Below are 21,017 nucleotides of genomic sequence, written 5' to 3' on the forward strand. Positions count from 1 at the left end.
ATTTATCATATTTATAATAACTAAAAAATGCTTTTTAGTATACATGTTCCAACAAAATCAAGTATAGAAGTTTGATTGGTTTTCAGCTGCTATAAGCATATCTAATTGTTTTCATGTATTATTTTCGTTTTCATCAATTTCTATGGAAATTATGAAATTGCTGATTATATACACGTTGTAGAAGTCGATTCGTGTTGAGAAGCAAAATTGCATTAATCTGTATCATCAATTTTTTTTAGTAGATTCTTAATGATTAATGTTATTTTCATCAATTTCTTTGATCGGAATTGTTGAAGTTGTAGACCGGTAGTTTCTTACTATTAGATGGTTGTTCGGTGAAGATTGTAGTAAATTAATGATCCGTGCATAGCACGGTGTTACACTGATTTCCCGATTGTAATACAATAATTTAAATAATGAGTACTACAAAGATTTAAATAATTATTTTTAGATAACAATACAACGATTTAAATAATTTGTTTTAAGATAATATACAAAGATTTAACAATACCATAAAGATTTTTTATTCTTAAAAAATCACAATAGAAATTCAGAAATATTCAAAAACCACAAGTTTGGTGCTCAACTCACTCCTCTCAAATCAAGCTAAATGGACAAATATACCCCTCACGGGGTGAAGAGTGGAATAGTAAAACCTAGGACTGAATTTGAGATGTATGAAAATTTTTTAAAATTAAATTAAAATGTGATTTTATAAATATTGAGTACTAAAAAGTGCAAATCCCATTTTCTGGGTATAACTAGTTTTTTAGTCCACTCTTTGAAAAAACAATAATAAACACATGTAGCAAGAAAACAAAATTTTACAATACGAAATATTTTCCGGTTCACTTTTATTATAAGTGGTAATAGGGTCTCACATTTCATTTAAAATTAATAGAGATACAAGCGAGATATCTATTCTACTAATTTTTTTTCACTTACTTTTTTTTAATATTTCTTAAAACTCGTGCTACAATATGATATTCCTAATAACAGACAGATAGATTAGGTGAATTTTTTTTAAGTATTGATAATTTGTAAATTTATGTACTTTGAACGTTTATTAATAGTAATTGAAATCAGAAGTCCGAAAAAGGAAAAAAGGAAAAACATAGATACAATATACTCCCTCCGTCCCACTTAAAATGCAACATTTGAGAATCGGCACGGGATTTTATGTAGTGTTGTTTTGTGAGTTAATGAAGAGAGAGTAAAGTAAGATAGATGAAAAAGTAGAGATAGAGTTGTTTTCATTTAAGGAAACGTTTCATTTTTAATGGGACAACCAAAAAAAGAAAACGTTGCATTTTTAATGGGACAGAGGGAGTATTTTTCTTACTGTAGTACACTCCTATAGTCCTATTGGAATTTAAATTGGAAAGATAGAGCGTGGAGACGCGTGAGTTAATAGTAAAGCGCGGTGTCATTCCAAAGGGTTGACCCCACAGCAATATATCTAAGAATATATATAAGCAAAGGCATTTACTAATTCTCCCTTAAATTAATTAAAAAAATAAAAGAATAAAAAGAAAAAGACCAAATCCCGCAACGAGCGCTAGTTGAGAAAGAGTTTCCTGTTTAAAAGAAAAGGAAAATAAAAAAATTTACTTTACGTTTACTAAGCACTGTAAAAAAATGGATTTAATTAAGTTTTACTGGTTTTTTCTTTCTCTCTGTTTGTCGTTTATTCGTTCTATTCCAAGCTGAACGCCTCTTCCGATTTTCTACATTTCAATTGCAAAATTGGAGCGGCGATTAAACAGAGCTCATTTTGCTGTCATATGCTAGATTTCTTCAACATTAGTATTTTTTTGTTGGCATATGTGAATGAATTGAAGAGCTTGTGCAAACGATTGTAGCGAAAATTTGTTGGATAGAGTTTGTAGATTGAAGTGATTTCGTGTTACATTTCTTCATTTGCAAGTTGTAAGTGCAGCGGTGGGTTTGATCTGTTTTTGTGCGGTGTTGTTTATTTTTTTTATTGAGGTTTTGGTTGAGGGTTGGTTGCGCTGATTGAGGTGGAACTGGAGTTTCTGATCTGGTTGAAGTTGTTGCAGCACAATGGTAATGAGTCAATTTCCTTTTTGTTTTATTGTTCTTTTCTGATTTTTTGGGGTTTTTTTTGGTGGAACCCTCTTGTTTCTTAGAAACTTTAATTGATCTGGTGTTTATTTGATCTTTTTGTTTCCTTTTGTGTTGGATTTTCCTGTTGATGGATTTGGCTAGTTAACTGAATGCGATGGATGATCTGTTGTTCATGCTCATAATGCCAGTGTGTATGCTATCTTATTGTTGCATTTGTGTTTGATTATAATTTATGATTTAGTAGTGTAAGCTGGAATCTTTTGCGGTTATAATTTATGATTTAGTAGTGTAAGCTGGAATCTTTTGCGGATTGCCAAGTGAAGATGGAATGAATGTGTGTGATCCCCACTGATTTTTGTTTATTTTTTAAATTTCGTAATTAGTTTTATCTTGAACTTTTGGCTGCTCACCTTAATTCTAAAGGTGGGAATGCTTCTCCTTCCAATTCTGAGTTATTTTACAGCCAACTGAAAGAAGTTTTTGTTTGTTAGGCAATCAAAAGTATTTGTTCACTTGTACTCTTGAAACAGCTGCGTTTTGTAAATTGACTTGTCAACTGTTCGAAGATTGACATTCATAATACCCTGAAGGAAATAAACACTTATACAACATGTAGTTGACTAGAACGAAACATATCCATTTTTGAGCAAGATATTTATGCTGCATGCAGTTTGTAACCTAAATTTTTTCATGAGTTTAGAACAGGTGATATAAAAGTACATATGGACTTCATGGTCTATATTTGTGCTCTAGCAACTTGTAAACTATAAATTAAGGAGTCCGGTAACAGCCTATTGAAATAAAACATGGACTTTCATAGCTTGCTGTGATGTTTCAACTGTATAATAACATTCTAAATAAGTCAAAGGACTCCTGTTTGCTGGTGTGTCATGTGAGAGTCATTGAGAAGGCTGAATGCTGTTCAATGCTGTAGGTTACTTCAGCTGCTACAGGAGTTGGCTCTCTTGTTTGGGTGGAGGATCCTGATGAAGCCTGGTTAGATGGAGAAGTTGTTGCAGTCAATGGTGAAGACATCACAGTCCTTTGTACATCAGGGAACACGGTCAGCCATCATTAGAATTTTTTTCATCTAAAATTGTCGGTTTCTGGAAAAAAAAAATTATCATGATTTTCAGTTTCTATTACCAACCATTTTTCTTTGTGTTTGAAGACACATTATTTCTGTCCATATTGCTTTTTTGTGCAGCAACGCATATAAACTCGTCTTGTTTCTATTATAACACTGGGTTTTTCTCTATCAACCAATTTAATGTTTTTTATAAAAGGTCGTTGTTTACTTTTTCTGCAGGTTGTTGCTAGGTGTTCTAATGTCTATCCCAAGGATGCTGATGCTCCATCTTGTGGGGTGGATGATATGACCAAGTTAGCATATTTGCACGAACCTGGAGTTCTACAGAATTTAAAATCTAGATACGATATTAATGAGATATATGTGAGTTTAGTCTATTTGTTCACCTTATGATACATTTTTGCACTTTAACTGTTACTTTGGCAATCCTTGCCCAGTATAACTCTAACTATATTTCTCACTCTTCAGACTTACACTGGCAGTATATTGATTGCTGTCAATCCTTTTCAAAGATTGCCTCATCTCTATGATAGTCATATGATGGAACAATATAAAGGAGCAGCCTTTGGTGAGCTGAGTCCACATCCATTTGCTGTTGCAGATGCTGCTTACAGGTGTGCAATGCTTCAATTGATGACAACTTTTCCATAGATATATCTTGTTATTAAAAAGACCCTTTTTTTAACAGGCTTATGATGAATGACGGAAAGAGTCAGGCAATTTTGGTTAGCGGTGAGAGTGGGGCAGGTAAAACAGAAAGCACAAAGTTGCTTATGAGATACCTTGCTTACATGGGAGGACGATCTGCAGGAGAAGGAAGGTCAGTCGAGCAACAAGTTCTTGAGGTAATAACTGCTTCATCATGTTCGATGAACCAATAATGTGTTGATTCAGGTTTTGATGTCTGAGCATATTACCTAATGATTGTTTATATATTTTGTTCTCTTTCTTGCAGTCAAATCCTGTTCTTGAGGCATTTGGTAATGCAAAGACAGTGAGAAATAATAATTCAAGGTACTAAGATTCTCTTGGCCTCTATTGTGTGCATATTATGCATGATTTATTTGGTCTTCTATTTCACGCATCAATGCAGCTAATGCACCCATGATGTTAAATGTAGTCGTTTCGGTAAGTTTGTCGAGCTTCAGTTTGATCAAAGGGGTAGGATCTCTGGGGCTGCCGTCAGAACATACTTGCTTGAAAGATCTCGCGTTTGTCAACTGTCAGATCCTGAAAGAAACTATCACTGTTTCTATATGCTCTGTGCTGCACCCCAAGAGGTAACTGGCCCATTTTATTTCAGATAGTGGAAATCTGCAATTCTGCATTATGATTGCTGTTAGTTCCCCTTGCTGTCATGTTTCATGATTTTGTACTTAAATGTAAAGCTTGAAAAGCTTGTATTTCTCAATAAGTTGTACGTATATGTTATTGGCAATCAATTGGAGTTCAAAATTTTTAATGTTTGGATCCCATTTGCTTCCAATCATTGTAGGAAGTTCAAAAGTACAAGTTGGGAAACCCAAGAACATTTCATTATTTGAACCAGACGAATTGCTATGAGCTTGATGGAGTTGATGATGCCAAAGAATATATAGCAACAAGGAAAGCAATGGATACTGTGGGGATCAGTGTTCAGGAACAGGTACTAACTTGAGTGTTTTAAGATGACATACCATTTAAGGTCTTCTATTTTTAACTCTGTTATTTCCTTATTCTCATAAATTAATGTTACAGGATGCCATATTTCGAGTCATTGCTGCAATTCTCCACCTTGGAAACATTGAATTTGCAAAAGGGAAAGAAATTGACTCATCCATGCCTAAAGATGAAAAATCTTGGTTTCATTTAAGAACAGCTGCTGAGCTTTTCATGTAATTTCCTTTAGCCAACAGCTGCTTTAACTGACAGGATGAGTTGTCACTTTGATCTTTATTGTCCATTAGAAATTTTCTTCTTTTAAGCATTGGCATTTTGTAGGTGTGATGCAAAATCCTTGGAGGACTCGCTCTGCAAAAAGGTTATTACGACTCGTGATGAGTCCATAATCACGGATGTGGATCCAAAGACTGCTGCTTCTAGGAGGGATGCTCTAGCCAAAGTTGTATACTCAAGGCTATTTGACTGGTAAGTGCCACCTCTGTTGTTAAACGAGACAAGCATCAATAAGAATCCTTACATGAATGGGGTTGCCCTTCTTACTCAGATTTTGTTGACCATGATTATTTGCAGGCTTGTGGACAACATTAATAATTCAATTGGTCAAGATCCAAATTCGAAGTATTTAATAGGGGTTCTGGATATCTATGGATTTGAGAGTTTCAAGACTAACAGGTGCTTAACCGGTACGCTGTGTATTCATTATTGATCTGGTCGGTTCCATTTGTTCAGCTGCATTAAGGTTTACTCACTAGCCGAAAGTACCATAGTTTTAAAGTTGAGTACCGACTGAAGTGCCTTTGTAATTTGTGGCCTTGCTGGTTTCATTTTCAGCTTTTGAAAATGAGACTTTGTTATACCTATCCTTTTCTGACTATGTGGGCCTCATTTTAACTTTGTGGTAAGAAATAAAGAGTAAAGGTGTTAGTGGTGGATTCAATAGATGATGCGATATGTTTGTGCTATGATGAAACATGACTGATAATTTGATATATAGGATTTTAGTGGGGGTCCGATATTGAAGTAGTATTTGTTTTGACTTTTGAGTAAGAGTAGGTTGAGACATTTGGGAGTATTTTCAGTTAGAGTGAGTATTTCCAATCGAAATCAAACAACGCCTTTGTTTCTTACTTATTTATTTGAACTCCCAGTTTCTCCTGAAAATATGGAACCCATAATCCAGCAGTATGAACTGTTTCCTTGTATCACTTGTAGCTGGGCTGCTATTTTTCAACTCCTACCTTAATCTTTAAGCCAAACTGAATATACTTCTCATGAGTGTCTGCAGAAAGTGTGTTCTAGAATAGATGTTCTGCTCATTTTATCTCATTTAAGTATGTATTGGTCAGTAAGTTGTTTGGTGAGAATTTACTTGTGTTTTCCTGCAGGCTTTACCAGGTAGTGGTGATGACCACAATATGTTCATTAGATGATGCCTAGTCTAGACTTTCGAACCTTTAAATAATTGCTTAAATGTAGTGTTTCTCTGACCAATAATATGATTAACTACAACTATTTTCTCTGTATTGAATTCTAAATATAAACTTTTGTACCTCCTCAGCTTCGAACAATTTTGCATAAACTTGACTAATGAGAAGCTTCAGCAGCACTTTAATCAGGTAGTTAATCCTTTTAATCTTGCTTGTTTTTCACTATTTCATTTATTTTTGTGCCTATTTTTTGTGCAAGTGTTAACCATCTTACTTTTCAGCATGTTTTCAAAATGGAGCAAGAAGAGTATACAAGAGAAGAAATTGATTGGAGCTACATTGAGTTCATTGACAATCAAGATATTTTAGATATGATTGAGAAGGTTGAGTTGATTTTGCTACAACTAAACTTGCAGCTCTAGTTTTAAACTGTTTTTCCTTGCGGTTTTCTCCAGGCAGTTGTTAATATGTTGTTATTGATGCTGGACTATTGCAGCAAATTAGAAAGATGTTTTATACTCCCTCCGTCCGTGAATAGGAGTCTCGTTTTTCTATTTTAATCTGTCCGCAGATAGGACTCCCGGTTCACTTTTACCATAAATGCTAATAGCGTCCCACATTCCACTAACTCACTCCACTCACATTTCATTTAGAACTAATATATACAAGTGGGACCCATATTCCACTAACTTTTTTCCACCCACTTTTCTTAACATTTCTTAAAACCCGTACCGCCAAGAAATGAGACTCCTAATGGCGGATGGAGGGGGTATATAAAAAGAAACTAAAAGTATTTCACAAGGCGCTTGAAAGAGAATGTCTACAATAGTTTCTATTTTTTGGAAATCTCTTCCATTGAAAATAGCAATTCTGATATTACTGATGCCAACTCTGCTCTATACACTTTCCCCTACCCTATTTACCTAAATTCGCTCTCTCTAATATGCATAAATATTCTTTGAATTTTGCAGAAGCGAGGTGGCATTATCGCTCTTCTTGATCAAGCCTGGTATGCTTCTCATCTTGTAGGGACTCTATTAAATCCATTGGCTTGCTACTACAGGTACTAATAATTCCTTCTTCGTCCTGCAGCATGCTTCCTCGTTCAACCCATGAAACATTTGCCGAAAGTCTGTACCGGGAGTTTAAGAACCATAAACGCTTCAGCAAGCCCAAGCTGGCTCGTTCTGATTTTACCATTTGCCATTACGCTGGTGACGTGAGTTTCAATTATATTGTTCCTATGCATTTTGCATGAAAATATGTGTGGATTTACTAAGTGAGACTGCTGCACTTTTGGTTTACAAAAAAGTTTCTTTTATCAGGTAACTTATCAAACTGAGTTGTTTCTGGACAAAAACAAGGATTATGTAATTGGGGAGCATCAGGCACTCCTGAATGCTTCTGAATGCTCCTTTGTTTCTGGTCTGTTCCCAGTATCAGATGAGGAGTCCTCCAAACAGTCCAAATTCTCTTCCATTGGCTCAAGATTTAAGGTATAGAATTGCTTTAATTTTTATTGTACTTTTTCAAATTTTTGTCTCATCCTTTCTGTTTGTTAGTTGTTACACAAAGGTGCTAAGTTTTCTTTTGTTGCTTCTTCTTGCAGCAACAACTGCAATCTCTTCTAGAAACTCTGAGTTCAACTGAACCTCATTATATTCGCTGTGTGAAGCCAAACAATCTTCTTAAGCCTGCAATATTTGAGAATCATAATGTCCTGCAACAACTGCGCTGTGGGGTAATACTTATTTTCGTTCTATTTGTTGGTTTCTTGGCTTGTGCAAACTTGGTTTAATATATGTATATAGTAATATACTTGCTCTTTCTCCAGGGTGTTATGGAAGCAATTAGGATCAGTTGTGCTGGATATCCTACTAAACGACCATTCTACGAATTTATAGACCGATTTGGCATCCTTGCGCCTGAAGTTCTAAATGGAAGGTATTATAGGTGTTTCCTTTATTTTTCCTTTACCCCATCATAGCCTGGGATGTTGGTCTTTTCACTTACATTGGATTTATGATAGTACTGATGAGGTTGCTGTTTGCAAGAAGCTTCTTGGGAAAGTAGGACTTGAAGGATATCAGGTGATGAACCATTTCTCCAATATAGAGTTTCAGTTCCTTAATTATAAACATTTTGGGTTGAAGAAGTTCTTCACTTTTCTGCTAGTTTCTTATCATGTTTTAGTTTGCTCTAGATCTTGGGTACTTATACTCATTAATATCCCATTCACCTGATGAAAACTTGCAAGGCAGTAAGCAGCATTTTTGATTGATCAGTTTTTGTTTGATAACAGTTATGCTGTATAATTGGTTATTTTAGCAAGAAGATGACTAAGAAGATTTTTGTGGATCCTTTATTGTCCATTACGTATGCTTTAGAACAAATTTTATTTTTCGTAGTTCCTTTTGGCTTCAGCTTGTGTAACTCATAACTCAATATAAGAGAGGTTTTAGGTTCGGTGTGCTTTCTCAATTTCAATGAAGTATATGAAAATTTTAGACGTTTCTTCTGGGTGCAGCTTGGGTTGTTCCTGACTCACTGTATAGGAGATTTTAGGATCAATATGCTTTTCTCACATCAGAGAAGAAAACCGTAAAATAGAATGTATTGAATAATATCACTGTGTGTACATGATAGACCCTTGATCTATCGGATTAGAGCACCAACTATTTGTAGTGAGAAGAAGAAGATAAACCCTAGTTGGAGTTCTAGGGGGTGATTTCCGCCAGAACCAGGAATGAGAATAAGTTTAATACTTTATTTCTCAATGAATAAAAGATTACATAGACCTCCAATTTATAGAATACTAACTAGACTCAATAAAGATAAGGATTGCATAAATATAACTAACTAAAATAAAAGATATGCTAAATCAAATAATATTAAAAGATGTGGAGAAACTTGGGGACAAGGCATAACGAATCATGTTGGACAAGGCATGAGACCCCTATCAGTACAGCACCAGTACAAAGACTCCACTACATAGAAAGGGAGTTGATACTAGGTTCAATACAATTCTAATGATAAAGTTCTACCTATCATATAAAAGCCATCTTGATAAGTAGAGCAATATTAAAACGGATGTAAATGTAAATAATCTCCAACCAAAAATATTATTGTCGGTGCTGCACTCAAGTGCCCTTCTTATTTTTGATGCCTGCTTCTGCACCTGTAATTAAGCCTCTTGTGTCAGCATCGCCTTGAGCATAAAACATGTACCATAATGTCACATTGGAGTATGCACTATCCATGAAAACTTGTCTCTTTTAAGTTAATTGACCATAAAATTTTGTCATATGGATATATCTGACTTATCATGCACACCTCTATTTTTTATTATGCACCCAATTTCTAACAAATGTGTATATCTAGCTCTTATTTTTATGTTTTTAAGTGGAGCTTCTATAAAAATGTGCCATATGGACTTCAACATATCTCATTCTTGCATGCTCATTTCCCGTTTTTAGGATGCATGATAAATATGTCTGGCATCTACAATTGCTTTTATTATTGTTAAATGTAATTTTCAATTTGGAATGCAAGCATATCTAATTCAACTTTCTTTTGCAGATTGGTAAAACAAAAGTGTTTCTGAGAGCTGGGCAGATGGCCGAGCTGGACGCTCGAAGGACTGAGGTGTTGGGAAGATCAGCAAGCATAATACAGAGGAAAGTTCGTTCTTATATGGCTCGAAAAAGTTTCACATTAATTTGTCGATCTGCAATACTTATTCAATCTGTATGCCGAGGTAACATTTTCTTTTTTGCTTTCTAAGTTGACACAAGTATAGAAAATCATGATATCTGATATCTTAAATTCTTAATTGTGAAATTCTATATTTATTACCCCAGGAGAACTTACACGGAAAACATATGAAAACATGCGTCGAGAAGTTGCTTGTCTTAGGATTCAGAGAGATTTGCGTATGCATCTTGCCAGGAAAACATACCTAGAGCTATGCTCGTCTGCTATTTGCATTCAAACTGGGATGCGTGGAATGGCTGCTCGTAATGAGCTCCGCTTTAGATGGAAGACGAGAGCTGCAATTGTGATCCAGGTATCTTAATTAATGATAAATCACCTGCAATGACTTTGTTCTTGTTATTTTCAGTTTGTTTGAGTAAAGCAATTTGTTCATTCCAAATTTGGTAATGATGGATTACATGAATGACTGCAGAGTCATTGTCGCAAGCTCTTAGCTCGTTTAGAATATACGAAGCTGAAAAAAGCTGCAATCACCACGCAATGTGCATGGAGGTCAAAGGTTGCTCGTGGTGAACTGCGTAAACTGAAGATGGTAATCAGTAATTTACCAAAAAATAAGCAAACATATGATAAAACTGAAAAAGAAAATGAAACTAATGTTGAGGAACTTGCTTCTCCCTTTTACATTGAAAAATTGCTACTTGTGGTTTTGTTTTCCCAGAACTGTGATAATGTTAACAAAAAAATCACAGTAACCATAAATGTGTTAATCGTAATCTCCATGGATGTGCTGTATTTTTATTTCTTCAATCTTATACTCAGGCTGCAAGAGAAACTGGTGCTCTGCAAGCTGCCAAGAACAAATTAGAGAAGCAAGTTGAAGAATTGACTTGGAGACTGCAGCTAGAGAAACGAATGAGAGTATGTTATACTTGTATATTTAAAGACATGTTTTCTTTTTTTCTCTTGAAAATTTGAGGGTCAACCCATTTTATGATTTTTTTTTCATATGCATTCTATGTCTGTAGGCTGACCTAGAAGAGGCAAAAACACAAGAAAATACAAAATTGCAAACAGCTCTGAAAGATCTTCAGCTACAGTTCAAAGAAACTAAAGACATGTTGTTGAAGGAAAAAGAAGTTTCAAAAAGGGCTGCTGAGCAAATCCCTGTAATTCAGGAGATTCCGATCATTGACCATGAAATGATGGATAAACTCAGTGCTGAAAATGAAAAGCTCAAGGTAAGCTGGATTAACTCTTTGGGCTTGTGCTGTTCAGTCATAAGTGATGAATGTTGAGGTGATGTACTGTTTTTTGGTTGTATCTCATGTAGGCCCTGGTTAGCTCTCTGGAAACCAAAATAGTTGAAACAGAGAAGAAATATGAAGAGACAAACAAACTTAGTGAGGAGAGGTTGAAGCAAGCCATGGATGCAGAATCAGTGATAGTGAAATTGAAGACTAATATGCACATGTTAGTATTTTTTTAAATATCATTTGAAGGTTATGTTTGTGTCAAAATTAGATATTATTTGGGCCATTTTTGTATTCTTTTGCTGCAAATGTCCCTGTACTCATATTTGCACACATAAATTAGTTGCAAAATTATGTTTTTTACTTACCTGTGCAGTCTTCAAGAGAAGATCTCTGACATGGAAACTGAGACCAAAATTCTTCGGCATCAGACCTTGTTGACCACTTCCAAGCCAGGACTTCAATCAGAATTTGGTAACAAGGTTAGTTGATTTTTTGGGCTGGTTGGATTTCTCTGGTCTGCATGCTTAATCTCAGACTGTTTCATTAAACTTATGTGCAGGTATTGGAAAATGGGCACCATGCTAGTGAAACAATTAGAACCAATGTACAGTTTCTTTTCTGGAAAAAATATGGAATTTAATAGGGCATGAGCTCACCCTTTGGCTATGTCATTATGTGTACTTTATCTTGATGTAACATAATTTGTTGCAGGATATACCACATACCCCTGTAAAAGCATATGAAACCCCTGACAGCAAACCAAGGAGACCGCCAACTGATCGTCAGCAGCATGTGTGTGCTACTAGAATTGAGATGTTCTTCTTAATTTCATCCATTTTAAAATCTTGTTTATGGGTTTGAATAATTGCAAAATTTGATGCAGGAGGATGTTGATACTCTCATGGAATGTGTAACAAAAGATGTGGGGTTCAGTCAAGGAAAACCTGTTGCTGCTTTCACTATATACAAATCTCTTTTGCACTGGAGATCATTTGAAGCAGACCGGACTAGTGTGTTTGATCGTCTTATTCAGATGATTGGTTCAGCTATTGAGGTAATTGAGCTTGTTTTCCATGATATATTCATTTGAATGGGGGTGATCATTTTGCTTGAATTTGGCATAAATATGTATTCAAGATAGGCTCCAATGCCCCATTGCAGTGGGGTGTTATTTGGATTAAAGTTTTATGTTCGTTCTGTTGTTCTGTTACCTGTATCAATTAGAGAAATGGCTTAACTTCTAGCTTTGTATATTGAAAATATTAATGGCATTCTCTTGTCCTCAAGAGGGGTGTGGGTGACCTGGCTATTTAACTGCCTGGATTTATTAAGAGCAAATTTGACTAGCTTCGTGAAAATTATTAGAAATTTTTCTGAAAATAGTTTCTTCTAGTATCATTAGCTTCTTTATAAAGTTATGAAATAATTCAGCAAGAACTGACTGCAGGATCAAGACAGCAATGACCATATGGCTTACTGGTTGTCAAACACCTCCACCTTGCTGTTCTTACTCCAAAAAAGTCTAAAACCTGCTGGTGCAGCTGCTGCAACTCCTGTCAAGCCGACCTCTCTGTTTGGGAGGATGGCCATGGTATTCATATTCTTTTTTTAGTTTGCCTTATAATAAGTGATTCTTCTGTGGGATGACATGAATAATATAAATGAGTTTGTTTACAGGGTTTCCGTTCTTCACCTTCAACTGTCAGCCTTGCTGGTGCTGCAGCAGCACTGGAAACAGTGCGCCAAGTTGAAGCCAAGTATCCTGCTCTCCTTTTCAAGCAGCAGCTCACTGCATATGTTGAGAAGATATATGGAATTATTCGAGACAACTTGAAGAAGGAGTTAAGTTCACTGCTTGCTTTATGCATTCAGGTATATTTAGAGCATTGGATAATGTCTGAGGTTTACTTGAAAGTTGATAATGCAATATTTAATGTCTTTCGTTGTTCTCTCTTCTTACTCAGGCTCCAAGAACCTCTAAGGGAAATGCACTAAGATCTGGGCGATCCTTTGGCAAAGATTCCCAAACAAATCACTGGCAGGGGATTATTGATTGCCTAAACTCCCTTTTGATAATCCTGAAAGAAAATTTTGTATGTCTTCAGTTTTGTTGAATTTGAACACTTATTTTTGTGCAAAATTTATCATGCTAACAATTATTTACCATTACAGGTTCCTCCTGTTCTCACCCAGAAGATATATGCTCAAACGTTTTCATCTATAAATGTTCAATTGTTTAACAGGTGATTATGGTGTCCTTTATTACTTTATAAACCCCTTGTATACTTCTTTTGTTACTATGAATCACTAATTTCGTCCGAATATATATTACCTGTAGCCTTCTACTACGCCGTGAGTGTTGTACATTCAGCAATGGGGAATATGTCAAAGCTGGACTGGCTGAGCTAGAGCTATGGTGCTGCCAAGCCAAAGAAGAGGTACTCCACATGGATGTGAAATTAATAACGTCTAGGTTTTGGGCTAAAACTAATTATATGCTATCCTATTACCTTGTTAAATTGTTCCTGGTTCTCAGTATGCAGGTTCAGCTTGGGATGAACTAAAACACATAAGACAAGCTGTTGGGTTCCTGGTAAGTTTATTTGTGCGGAAGGAATATGTTTTCTGTTAGGTCTATTAATCTTTTAATGTGTATCGCTTTTGAAATTTGCTTATTCAACCATTCTGTTCGATCCTACCTGCAGGTTATACATCAGAAGTACAGAATATCTTATGATGAAATCACTAATGATTTATGTCCTGTAAGTCATCAGCATTTGCATCTGGCTAAGCATACAATAAAATGAAACGAACAAAATGAACCATAACTAAATTGGACTGCCAAATGCCAATGGTTCTTAACACGAAAATTCCTTCTGATAATTTTACAATGAGTTAATACTAAATGATATAGGAAATATCATTAATATTATCTCACATTGAATGTCATTGGTATCTCAGATTTTGAGTGTTCAGCAGCTCCACAGAATATGTACATTATACTGGGACGACAACTATAACACTCGTAGTGTGTCCCCTGAAGTAAGTAAATTTTTAATCTCTACTATGTGCTCTATTATGTTGCTGTCATTCTGATTTAAAATAAAATTATTGACTAAATCTGTTTCCTGACTCCAACTACAGGTTATATCCAGTATGAGGGTGCTAATGACAGAGGAGTCAAGCTCTGCAAGTAGCAGCTCATTTCTGTTGGATGATAGTTCCAGGTATTTCCGATTATTTTATTCGCTTGATAATCAAGGACCATGTGTTTCTAAAAGTTAAAATGTACATATATCTCTCAGTTTGTTTTTATGAACAATTAGTGGTTGGTTATTCATTACTTGATTCTTCTTTAACTATGTGCTTCTATTCTCCTTGACGTTTTCAATATAATCCATTATTTTTTGTAACTGATTCTGGTTCTGTACATAAACTTTAAACAGAATCTGGTGATGGTTACCAGATAAACTTTCAATATAATCCATTATTCATTTAAGTCCAAAGGATTAAAGAAAATATGATGAGCCTTGTTCTGAAATCTATGAACTGTTAAAAATAAAGGTAACAAAAAATTTGTCAATGCTGCTAATTGACAAAACAATGATGATGAAATTAATCACTGACATCTTATAATATATATACTGCGGTTTTGAATGAGGTTCTTTCAGATAAGGTTGTTATGCTGCATCTGGTTAACTGTTGTTTTCCTTGTATGCTAATCAAACCAACTGGCTATGTATGTTAATGCAGCATCCCATTCTCGGTTGATGATCTTTCCAACTCAATTGAAGTGAAGGATTTCATAGATGTGAACCCAGCACCGGAACTTCTTGAGCATCCCGCCTTTCAATTTTTACACAACTGAGGCAGTGGGACCAAGATAACGGTGGGTTTGGATATCACATACTGTAAATTCGTTTTCAAATTTTGTTTCTATAAATTACAAAAAGTTATTCTTTATTTGTTGTTTTTTGGTTTGTTCAAAGTTTCTCCGCATTAGGGGCAGGAAATTCATTCAATCTGCAAAATGCTTTGGTGCTTTTGTATGGTTTTTGTCGGGCCAAATTCTTTTTCTTTAGATTAGTAATATATACCTTCTCCAGAGGTGGTTGGGATTACCACCCTAGTGTAATTGTAAGTCGTTCATGTTTTACAAATATATAGTGAAAAAGAATGTTGATAGGTGGTTGTACGCAGTTTGATTGTATTCGACTTTATACACTTGAGTGGAAAATACTTATACTCCCTCTATTCAAGTTACATTCCATTTGCTTATTATTTTGAGTTACTTGAGTTATTTTCTTGGATTCACTTGCATTATTTATTTTATCTTTATTTAACTTACTAAATACAACTTTCTTAAATTTCATGCTCTCTAAAGAAATGCTTTAAGTAACATAATTATGCCTTGAAGGAGAAGGAAGGGTGTAACATGTGTCTATTATTGAATTGACCCGACCCGATAGTACCCGTTTTGGGAACGTCCAGTGCCAAAGTAAGTGATTGGGTCAGTCGCCAATCTTTGGACTATGTAATGTACTTTATCTACTGAGTGACGAGCGAGTGTTTTACCGAAGGTTTCTAATTTACCCTTGTGTGATTCCTATTGAAGCATATACTTTGTGGTGGGTGCATGTCGGTATATCAATACCAATTCGATCTGAGCTCTCTTATTGAATTGCTTATTCATTAAGCATTCTGATTATTACTGTAAGGACTAAAACTAGACAAATAATTATACAAAGAGAACATAGATTTTTACGTTGTTTGAATAAACCTACATCCACGGGTGAAAGTATGATCTCTCGAGTATTCTTGAAAGTAATGTGAGGATGATGAACTAAAATGAAAAACTCTCAACAAGATCTAAGATGAAAATATTCAACTCTCAGTTACTTCTAAGAGCATCCATAATAGCGGACATCCGACCAGTGAGCGGTTCGTCCGTCCGGGACGTCCACTATTGCGACGGACGAGCGCTCGACGGATGAGCGCGACGGATGAAAGGTCGTCCGCGGTCATGCGCGGACGTCCGTCGTCTCGTCTGCTATTGTGCTGACTCAACGGACGTCCCGGCGGACATCCCAATTTTTTATTTTTTTTTTCAAAACTCTATGTTGCACTTCATTTCATTTGCACCACTTGTATTAACGAGTTTCTTTCCCTCTCTACTATCATTTCTATTGAAGACAAAATGGAGCACGATAGTGATTCTCCCGGTACGAGCGAGTCACAAATGCCGATGTTCCTCGTTGGAGGTTGGGGAAACGCCGGCAGAACTGCAGGGATGCCCGGGATGATGCTCCAAATGTCGGGGATGATGGGCGGGTACTATAATATGTACCCTTGGATGGCAGGGATGGGTAGGATGGTGTCCCAAATGCCCTGGGTGAGTGGGGGGATGACGGGGATGGAGGCCGGGATGATGGGGAATACGATGCTCGGGATGGCGGCCGGGATGGGGGGAATGATGCTCGGGATGAGCGGGATGATGATTCTCGGTATAATGCAGGGCATGTCTGCCGCTGCGGGGGGTAGCAGAGTGGGGGTCCCCCAATCTCCTAGGGACAATGTTTATCGGCCCTACATGGATTTATTGTCTGTTGGTTCCCAGAGTACTCCACTAGAGACTCAGTTCACCGGCATTGAGACTTTCTCACTGGATGAGTTAGGTCTATCTCCGATTAGGAAGCCTCCCACTCAGAGTCAATCGGCGATAGGGGAACGGGTTGCTTCGGCAGGGAAGTCGAAGAAGAAGGGCAAGGGCAGGGGCACTGGTGAGTCCTCGCGTGCGACGGATGAGGGGGAGGAGGCCGACGAGGAAAAGAGGACCGTCTGGAGTGAGGAGGAGTGCGTTGCTCTGGCAAAGGCCTGGGTCAGTATAGTTGAAGATTCCATTGTCAAGGCTAATTAGACTATCGACAGGATGTGGGCGCGCACTAGCGAGGCTTATGTCAAATTTTGCCCGGCTGGTGGGAAGTATCACGGGGCTGAGCCGTGCCAGAAACAGTGAGAGCGGGTGAGGAGGGCCATCACCCGATTTGTCGGCATCTACGTAAACAACAGTCGTACGATAACCAACGGCATGTCCATGTAGGATGTGAAGACTTCGTCGTTGCAGGGGAAGTTCGGCGTGTTCAAATACTAGGATGCCTATGTTGTGCTACAGAATTCCTTCAAGTTTCGTGCGGGTGTTGTCGCTGGCTGGCCAAAGCGGACGAGGCTCAACGCCTCCGGCAAGTACAGCAGCAGGGCCGGTTCCCACGACCTTCCCGACGATGCCGAAAAGACCCCTCCACCGATTTCCCGTCGCCGTCGCCTGGTTGGGAAAAAGATCGCAATGCGGATGTCTAGGGGAAGCGTCAGCGGGTCCCACGAGGTCCAATCAACAGCTTCTAGGGCCGAGCCCAGTCCCGCTCTCACCCACCTTGCGCGCATCCAACAGTAGCAGAGCATGATAGAGGTCATCCGGGATTGGAGAACAACGGTTGACCCCTACACAAGGAGATGCTGAAGGGGTCATCGACAGTATGAGGCGCGATTCGGGGCTTCCACCCCTTAGAGGGAGTACCGCCGGGACTGGCCAAAGGGACGACGAGGAGTGAGACGGGGCCGCGTGTATCGAAGCTTTGGGATGTTTTTTTTTTGTTGGCGAACTATGTAACTTTTTAAAAATTTAAATATATATCTTTTTTTTTTTTTAAATAAAATGGTTGCATTTTCTCAGTATTCGTGTCAAAATTTTAATTCTGTAATTGCGTATTCGTGAATTTTTGGATTTTTGTTATTGTGCTTGTGCTGGGATGTCCTAGTGCTTGTCCGCTATTGTACAGTGGGATATCCTAGTGACGTACGTGGCAGGAGGTGTTTCTGGGATGTCCTTGGGCTTGTCCGTCGGGATGTCCGCCCCTATTGTAGATGCTTTAAGCTAACTCTTTCGGCTGAAACTCTCTTTTTCCCTCTCTGCTTGCTTGTTTGTGTTTCAGCCGCTGCTTCTTTTTTATGTGGATGAACAACAGTTACTTTAACAAACTCACTCTTCGTCACTCAGTTGGCTATAACCACTAACGACTAGTGCACAACTAATCTCCACAAGACTTAGCTGATGACTCCCTTCCCAACGGCTCTTTCCGCTTCTTTGTCTTAGCTCTTTGGATAGCCAAAATCCTAACAAATCCTCCACATTGTCTGTTCAATGTATTACAGCACAAGATCAGACCTTCACCATCTTTTACTTCCTTGATTCTGAACCAACCCAGCCGAATCTAAAAAATATTCAAACTTGGGTTTTGGTAGAGCTTTTGTTAGCATGTCAGCAGCATTAGCAGCATTGTGATTGGTGCTCACCTTTTATATCTTCACCATTGCCTTTTCAACATCATCTAGGATGAAATGGAGTCTCACATCAATATGCTAACTTTGCTCGTGGAAAAGTTGGTGCTTAGATAGGCACATAGAACTTTCCTGCTTTACACTGAAGTCTCCGATGATCCCTCTAAGCCAAGAACTTTCCTTGACTGCCTCAGTCAAGGCTATATACTCTGCTTCAGTAGTAGATAGAGCCACTACTGATTGAAGACCATATTTCCAACTAACTGCAGAATTAAATAAAACCAGTAGCATTTGATAAATCAAAACAATGTATAGTCAATAATGTAGATCAAAGCTAAATATATTGATTAAGAAATACTCCCTCCGTCCCACTTTAGTAGTCCCGGTTGACCATTTTTGGGCATCCCTCTTTAGGAGTCCTAGTTGGAATATTCCATAAATGATAATAGGCCCCACATTCTACTAATATTTTATTATAAAATTAATATATAAAAGTAGAACCACATTCCACTATCTCTTTACACCAACTTTTCTTTACATTTCTTAAAACTCGTGCCAAACTCAAATAGGACTCCTAAAGTGGTATGGAGGGAGTATTAGTTTATCAAGACCTCATCTTTGAGTAAATAGTAAAAAGACTTGTCTCGCTGTTAGATCTGTTCAGTGCTACATCACACCAGTGTCATCTAATTTCGTTAAGGCTTGGAAATATACAGACTGTCATTGCAACCTTTCATGATAAGTAGTCAAAGCTTATCTAGATTTTGAAATATGCAGAACTGTGTTACCTATGTTTAGAGCTGACCATATTACCTTAAAGTGAACGTCACCCACAATCGGTGTACTAAAACAAAGATTTCGACTTGCTTTTGTCTTATACATTTAAATATGCAAAACAACCATTTAATGTAAAAACATAACACCTTTGTGACAAAACATAACACATGTTGAAGGAATAAGAGTTCGACTCATTCAAGATCTCGAAAGGCGTTTGAGTATAAGTGAGAGATTGCTAGAGTTTTGTGTATTAGAAATCATCTTTCGACTGATTGCATGCTGTAAAAACTCTTATTTTATTTCCCAAGGAATAAACATATTATTTTTGTCATAATGATTGTTATGTTTTACATTTAATGATTGTTTTCACATATTTAAATGTATAAAGAAACTTAACAGGTCTAAGTCTTTATTTTAGTTGACTGGTTGTAGGTGTCGTTTACTTTAAGGTAACACGGTCAATTCTGAACAAAGAAAAAAACATAATTTCACAACCTAGATAGGCTTAGACTACCTATCATGAAAGGCTGCAATAATGTCAGTCCGCATATTTATGAGCCTTACTGAAATAAGATGACATTGGTGTGATATAGCACTGAACGGATCTAACAGGAAGACATATCTTTATGCTAACTACTGAAAGACAAGGACTTGATAAATAATCATTTCTTAATCAATATATTTAGCATTGAGCATACGTTATTGATTTTGCATTACTTTGATTTATCAAATGGTGGGAGTTTTTCACCCAATAATTCTGATATATCTTGGGTAGTGTTGGTTAATATCTAGCGATGCTAGGATTGCTATTATATTGAAACATGCGACTAGTGGTTTGATAATGTCCTCAAGAGAAATTCGAAAGAAGGTTTTATTATTCAGAACCTAACTTGTTGAAATTTAATTATTCTATGAATAATAAATAAGTGTTTTTTGCTAAGTCCACTCTTGAAATTAAAAAAGATATTAATTAATTAAGTCTATTGCAGACATTAATTAATTAATGGACATCTATATCTTAAGTGCATGAAATAACCTTTTAAAGTGAAAACACGAATTATTTGTAATTTCGGATTTGGATGGGTAATTCAATATTATTACTGTAGTGGCTGATAATAATATTTCAATATAGGCTTGTATTAAATTGTGGGTTCAATTTAATTAGAAGAGCTAACTGGGTGAGTTATTCACTTTTTATTAGCACTAAAAATACCTGCAAGTATACAAGGTAGATCTAGTATAGCTAAAGGTCAGTACCGGGTTGTCGAACACGGGAAATATAATTGCAACTGGCTATTATGTACTAAGCGTCAAATACTATCTAGAGAAACAAGAGAATTTTGGATTAAAAACAATTAAAAGCAAGTAAACAACTAAATGCAATTAAATCACAAAGATAAAGTATGAGAGATAAGAGAATTCTAGGGATGTGCGTTCACAGATGGTTATACAAATTTCAACTACAATACCCTAGCACAGTTTCTACTTCGATAGAACGAGTCACATAATTTATGCACATGCGGTACAAGCGTAGATTACTAACACTAGGGTTGTCAATCCTAGATTAGTAACTCCTAAAAGCTCCTAAGACCCTTGAAAAGTCCTCACTCTCAATTAACAGTGTCGTTTTAAAGGAAGCTAATTGTAGTGTCTATTAAGTGGATCTAA

At 36.7% G+C, this 21,017-nt stretch overlaps 1 protein-coding gene across 3 annotated transcripts; it reads left to right on the forward strand.

Annotated features, from left to right (window-relative positions):
• The first annotated feature begins 1,663 nt into the window (after positions 1 to 1,663).
• On the forward strand, positions 1,664 to 15,537 carry LOC125186976 (myosin-6-like). 3 transcript variants are annotated; one of them, XM_089059392.1, is made up of 40 exons: positions 1,665 to 2,067; positions 3,023 to 3,151; positions 3,398 to 3,541; positions 3,647 to 3,792; positions 3,867 to 4,023; positions 4,134 to 4,192; positions 4,299 to 4,458; positions 4,674 to 4,823; positions 4,916 to 5,052; positions 5,159 to 5,305; positions 5,411 to 5,512; positions 6,399 to 6,456; positions 6,549 to 6,650; positions 7,239 to 7,276; positions 7,360 to 7,486; positions 7,593 to 7,763; positions 7,877 to 8,008; positions 8,102 to 8,211; positions 8,297 to 8,357; positions 9,847 to 10,024; positions 10,128 to 10,333; positions 10,454 to 10,573; positions 10,804 to 10,902; positions 11,010 to 11,222; positions 11,315 to 11,454; positions 11,611 to 11,716; positions 11,797 to 11,841; positions 11,949 to 12,029; positions 12,121 to 12,291; positions 12,685 to 12,828; positions 12,915 to 13,109; positions 13,202 to 13,330; positions 13,410 to 13,480; positions 13,576 to 13,675; positions 13,774 to 13,830; positions 13,943 to 13,999; positions 14,199 to 14,279; positions 14,382 to 14,464; positions 14,991 to 15,126; positions 15,227 to 15,537. In XM_089059392.1, the coding sequence occupies exons 1-39, from the start codon at positions 2,065 to 2,067 to the stop codon at positions 15,103 to 15,105; spliced, it is 4,524 nt and encodes a 1,507-aa protein (XP_088915518.1). In that variant the 5' UTR covers positions 1,665 to 2,064; the 3' UTR covers positions 15,106 to 15,126; positions 15,227 to 15,537. The 3 variants fall into 3 exon arrangements, with proteins under 3 accessions (XP_088915519.1, XP_088915518.1, XP_047939426.1); XM_048083469.2 differs by having other exon boundaries at positions 14,991 to 15,537; XM_089059393.1 differs by lacking the exon at positions 11,797 to 11,841 and having other exon boundaries at positions 1,664 to 2,067; positions 14,991 to 15,537.
• Positions 15,538 to 21,017: the final 5,480 nt, after the last annotated feature.

Source organism: Salvia hispanica, chromosome 5 (genome assembly GCF_029641045.1).
Source record: "Salvia hispanica isolate PSC_SH4W2 chromosome 5, Shi_PSC_v1, whole genome shotgun sequence".
Classification (NCBI taxonomy): domain Eukaryota; kingdom Viridiplantae; phylum Streptophyta; class Magnoliopsida; order Lamiales; family Lamiaceae; genus Salvia; species Salvia hispanica.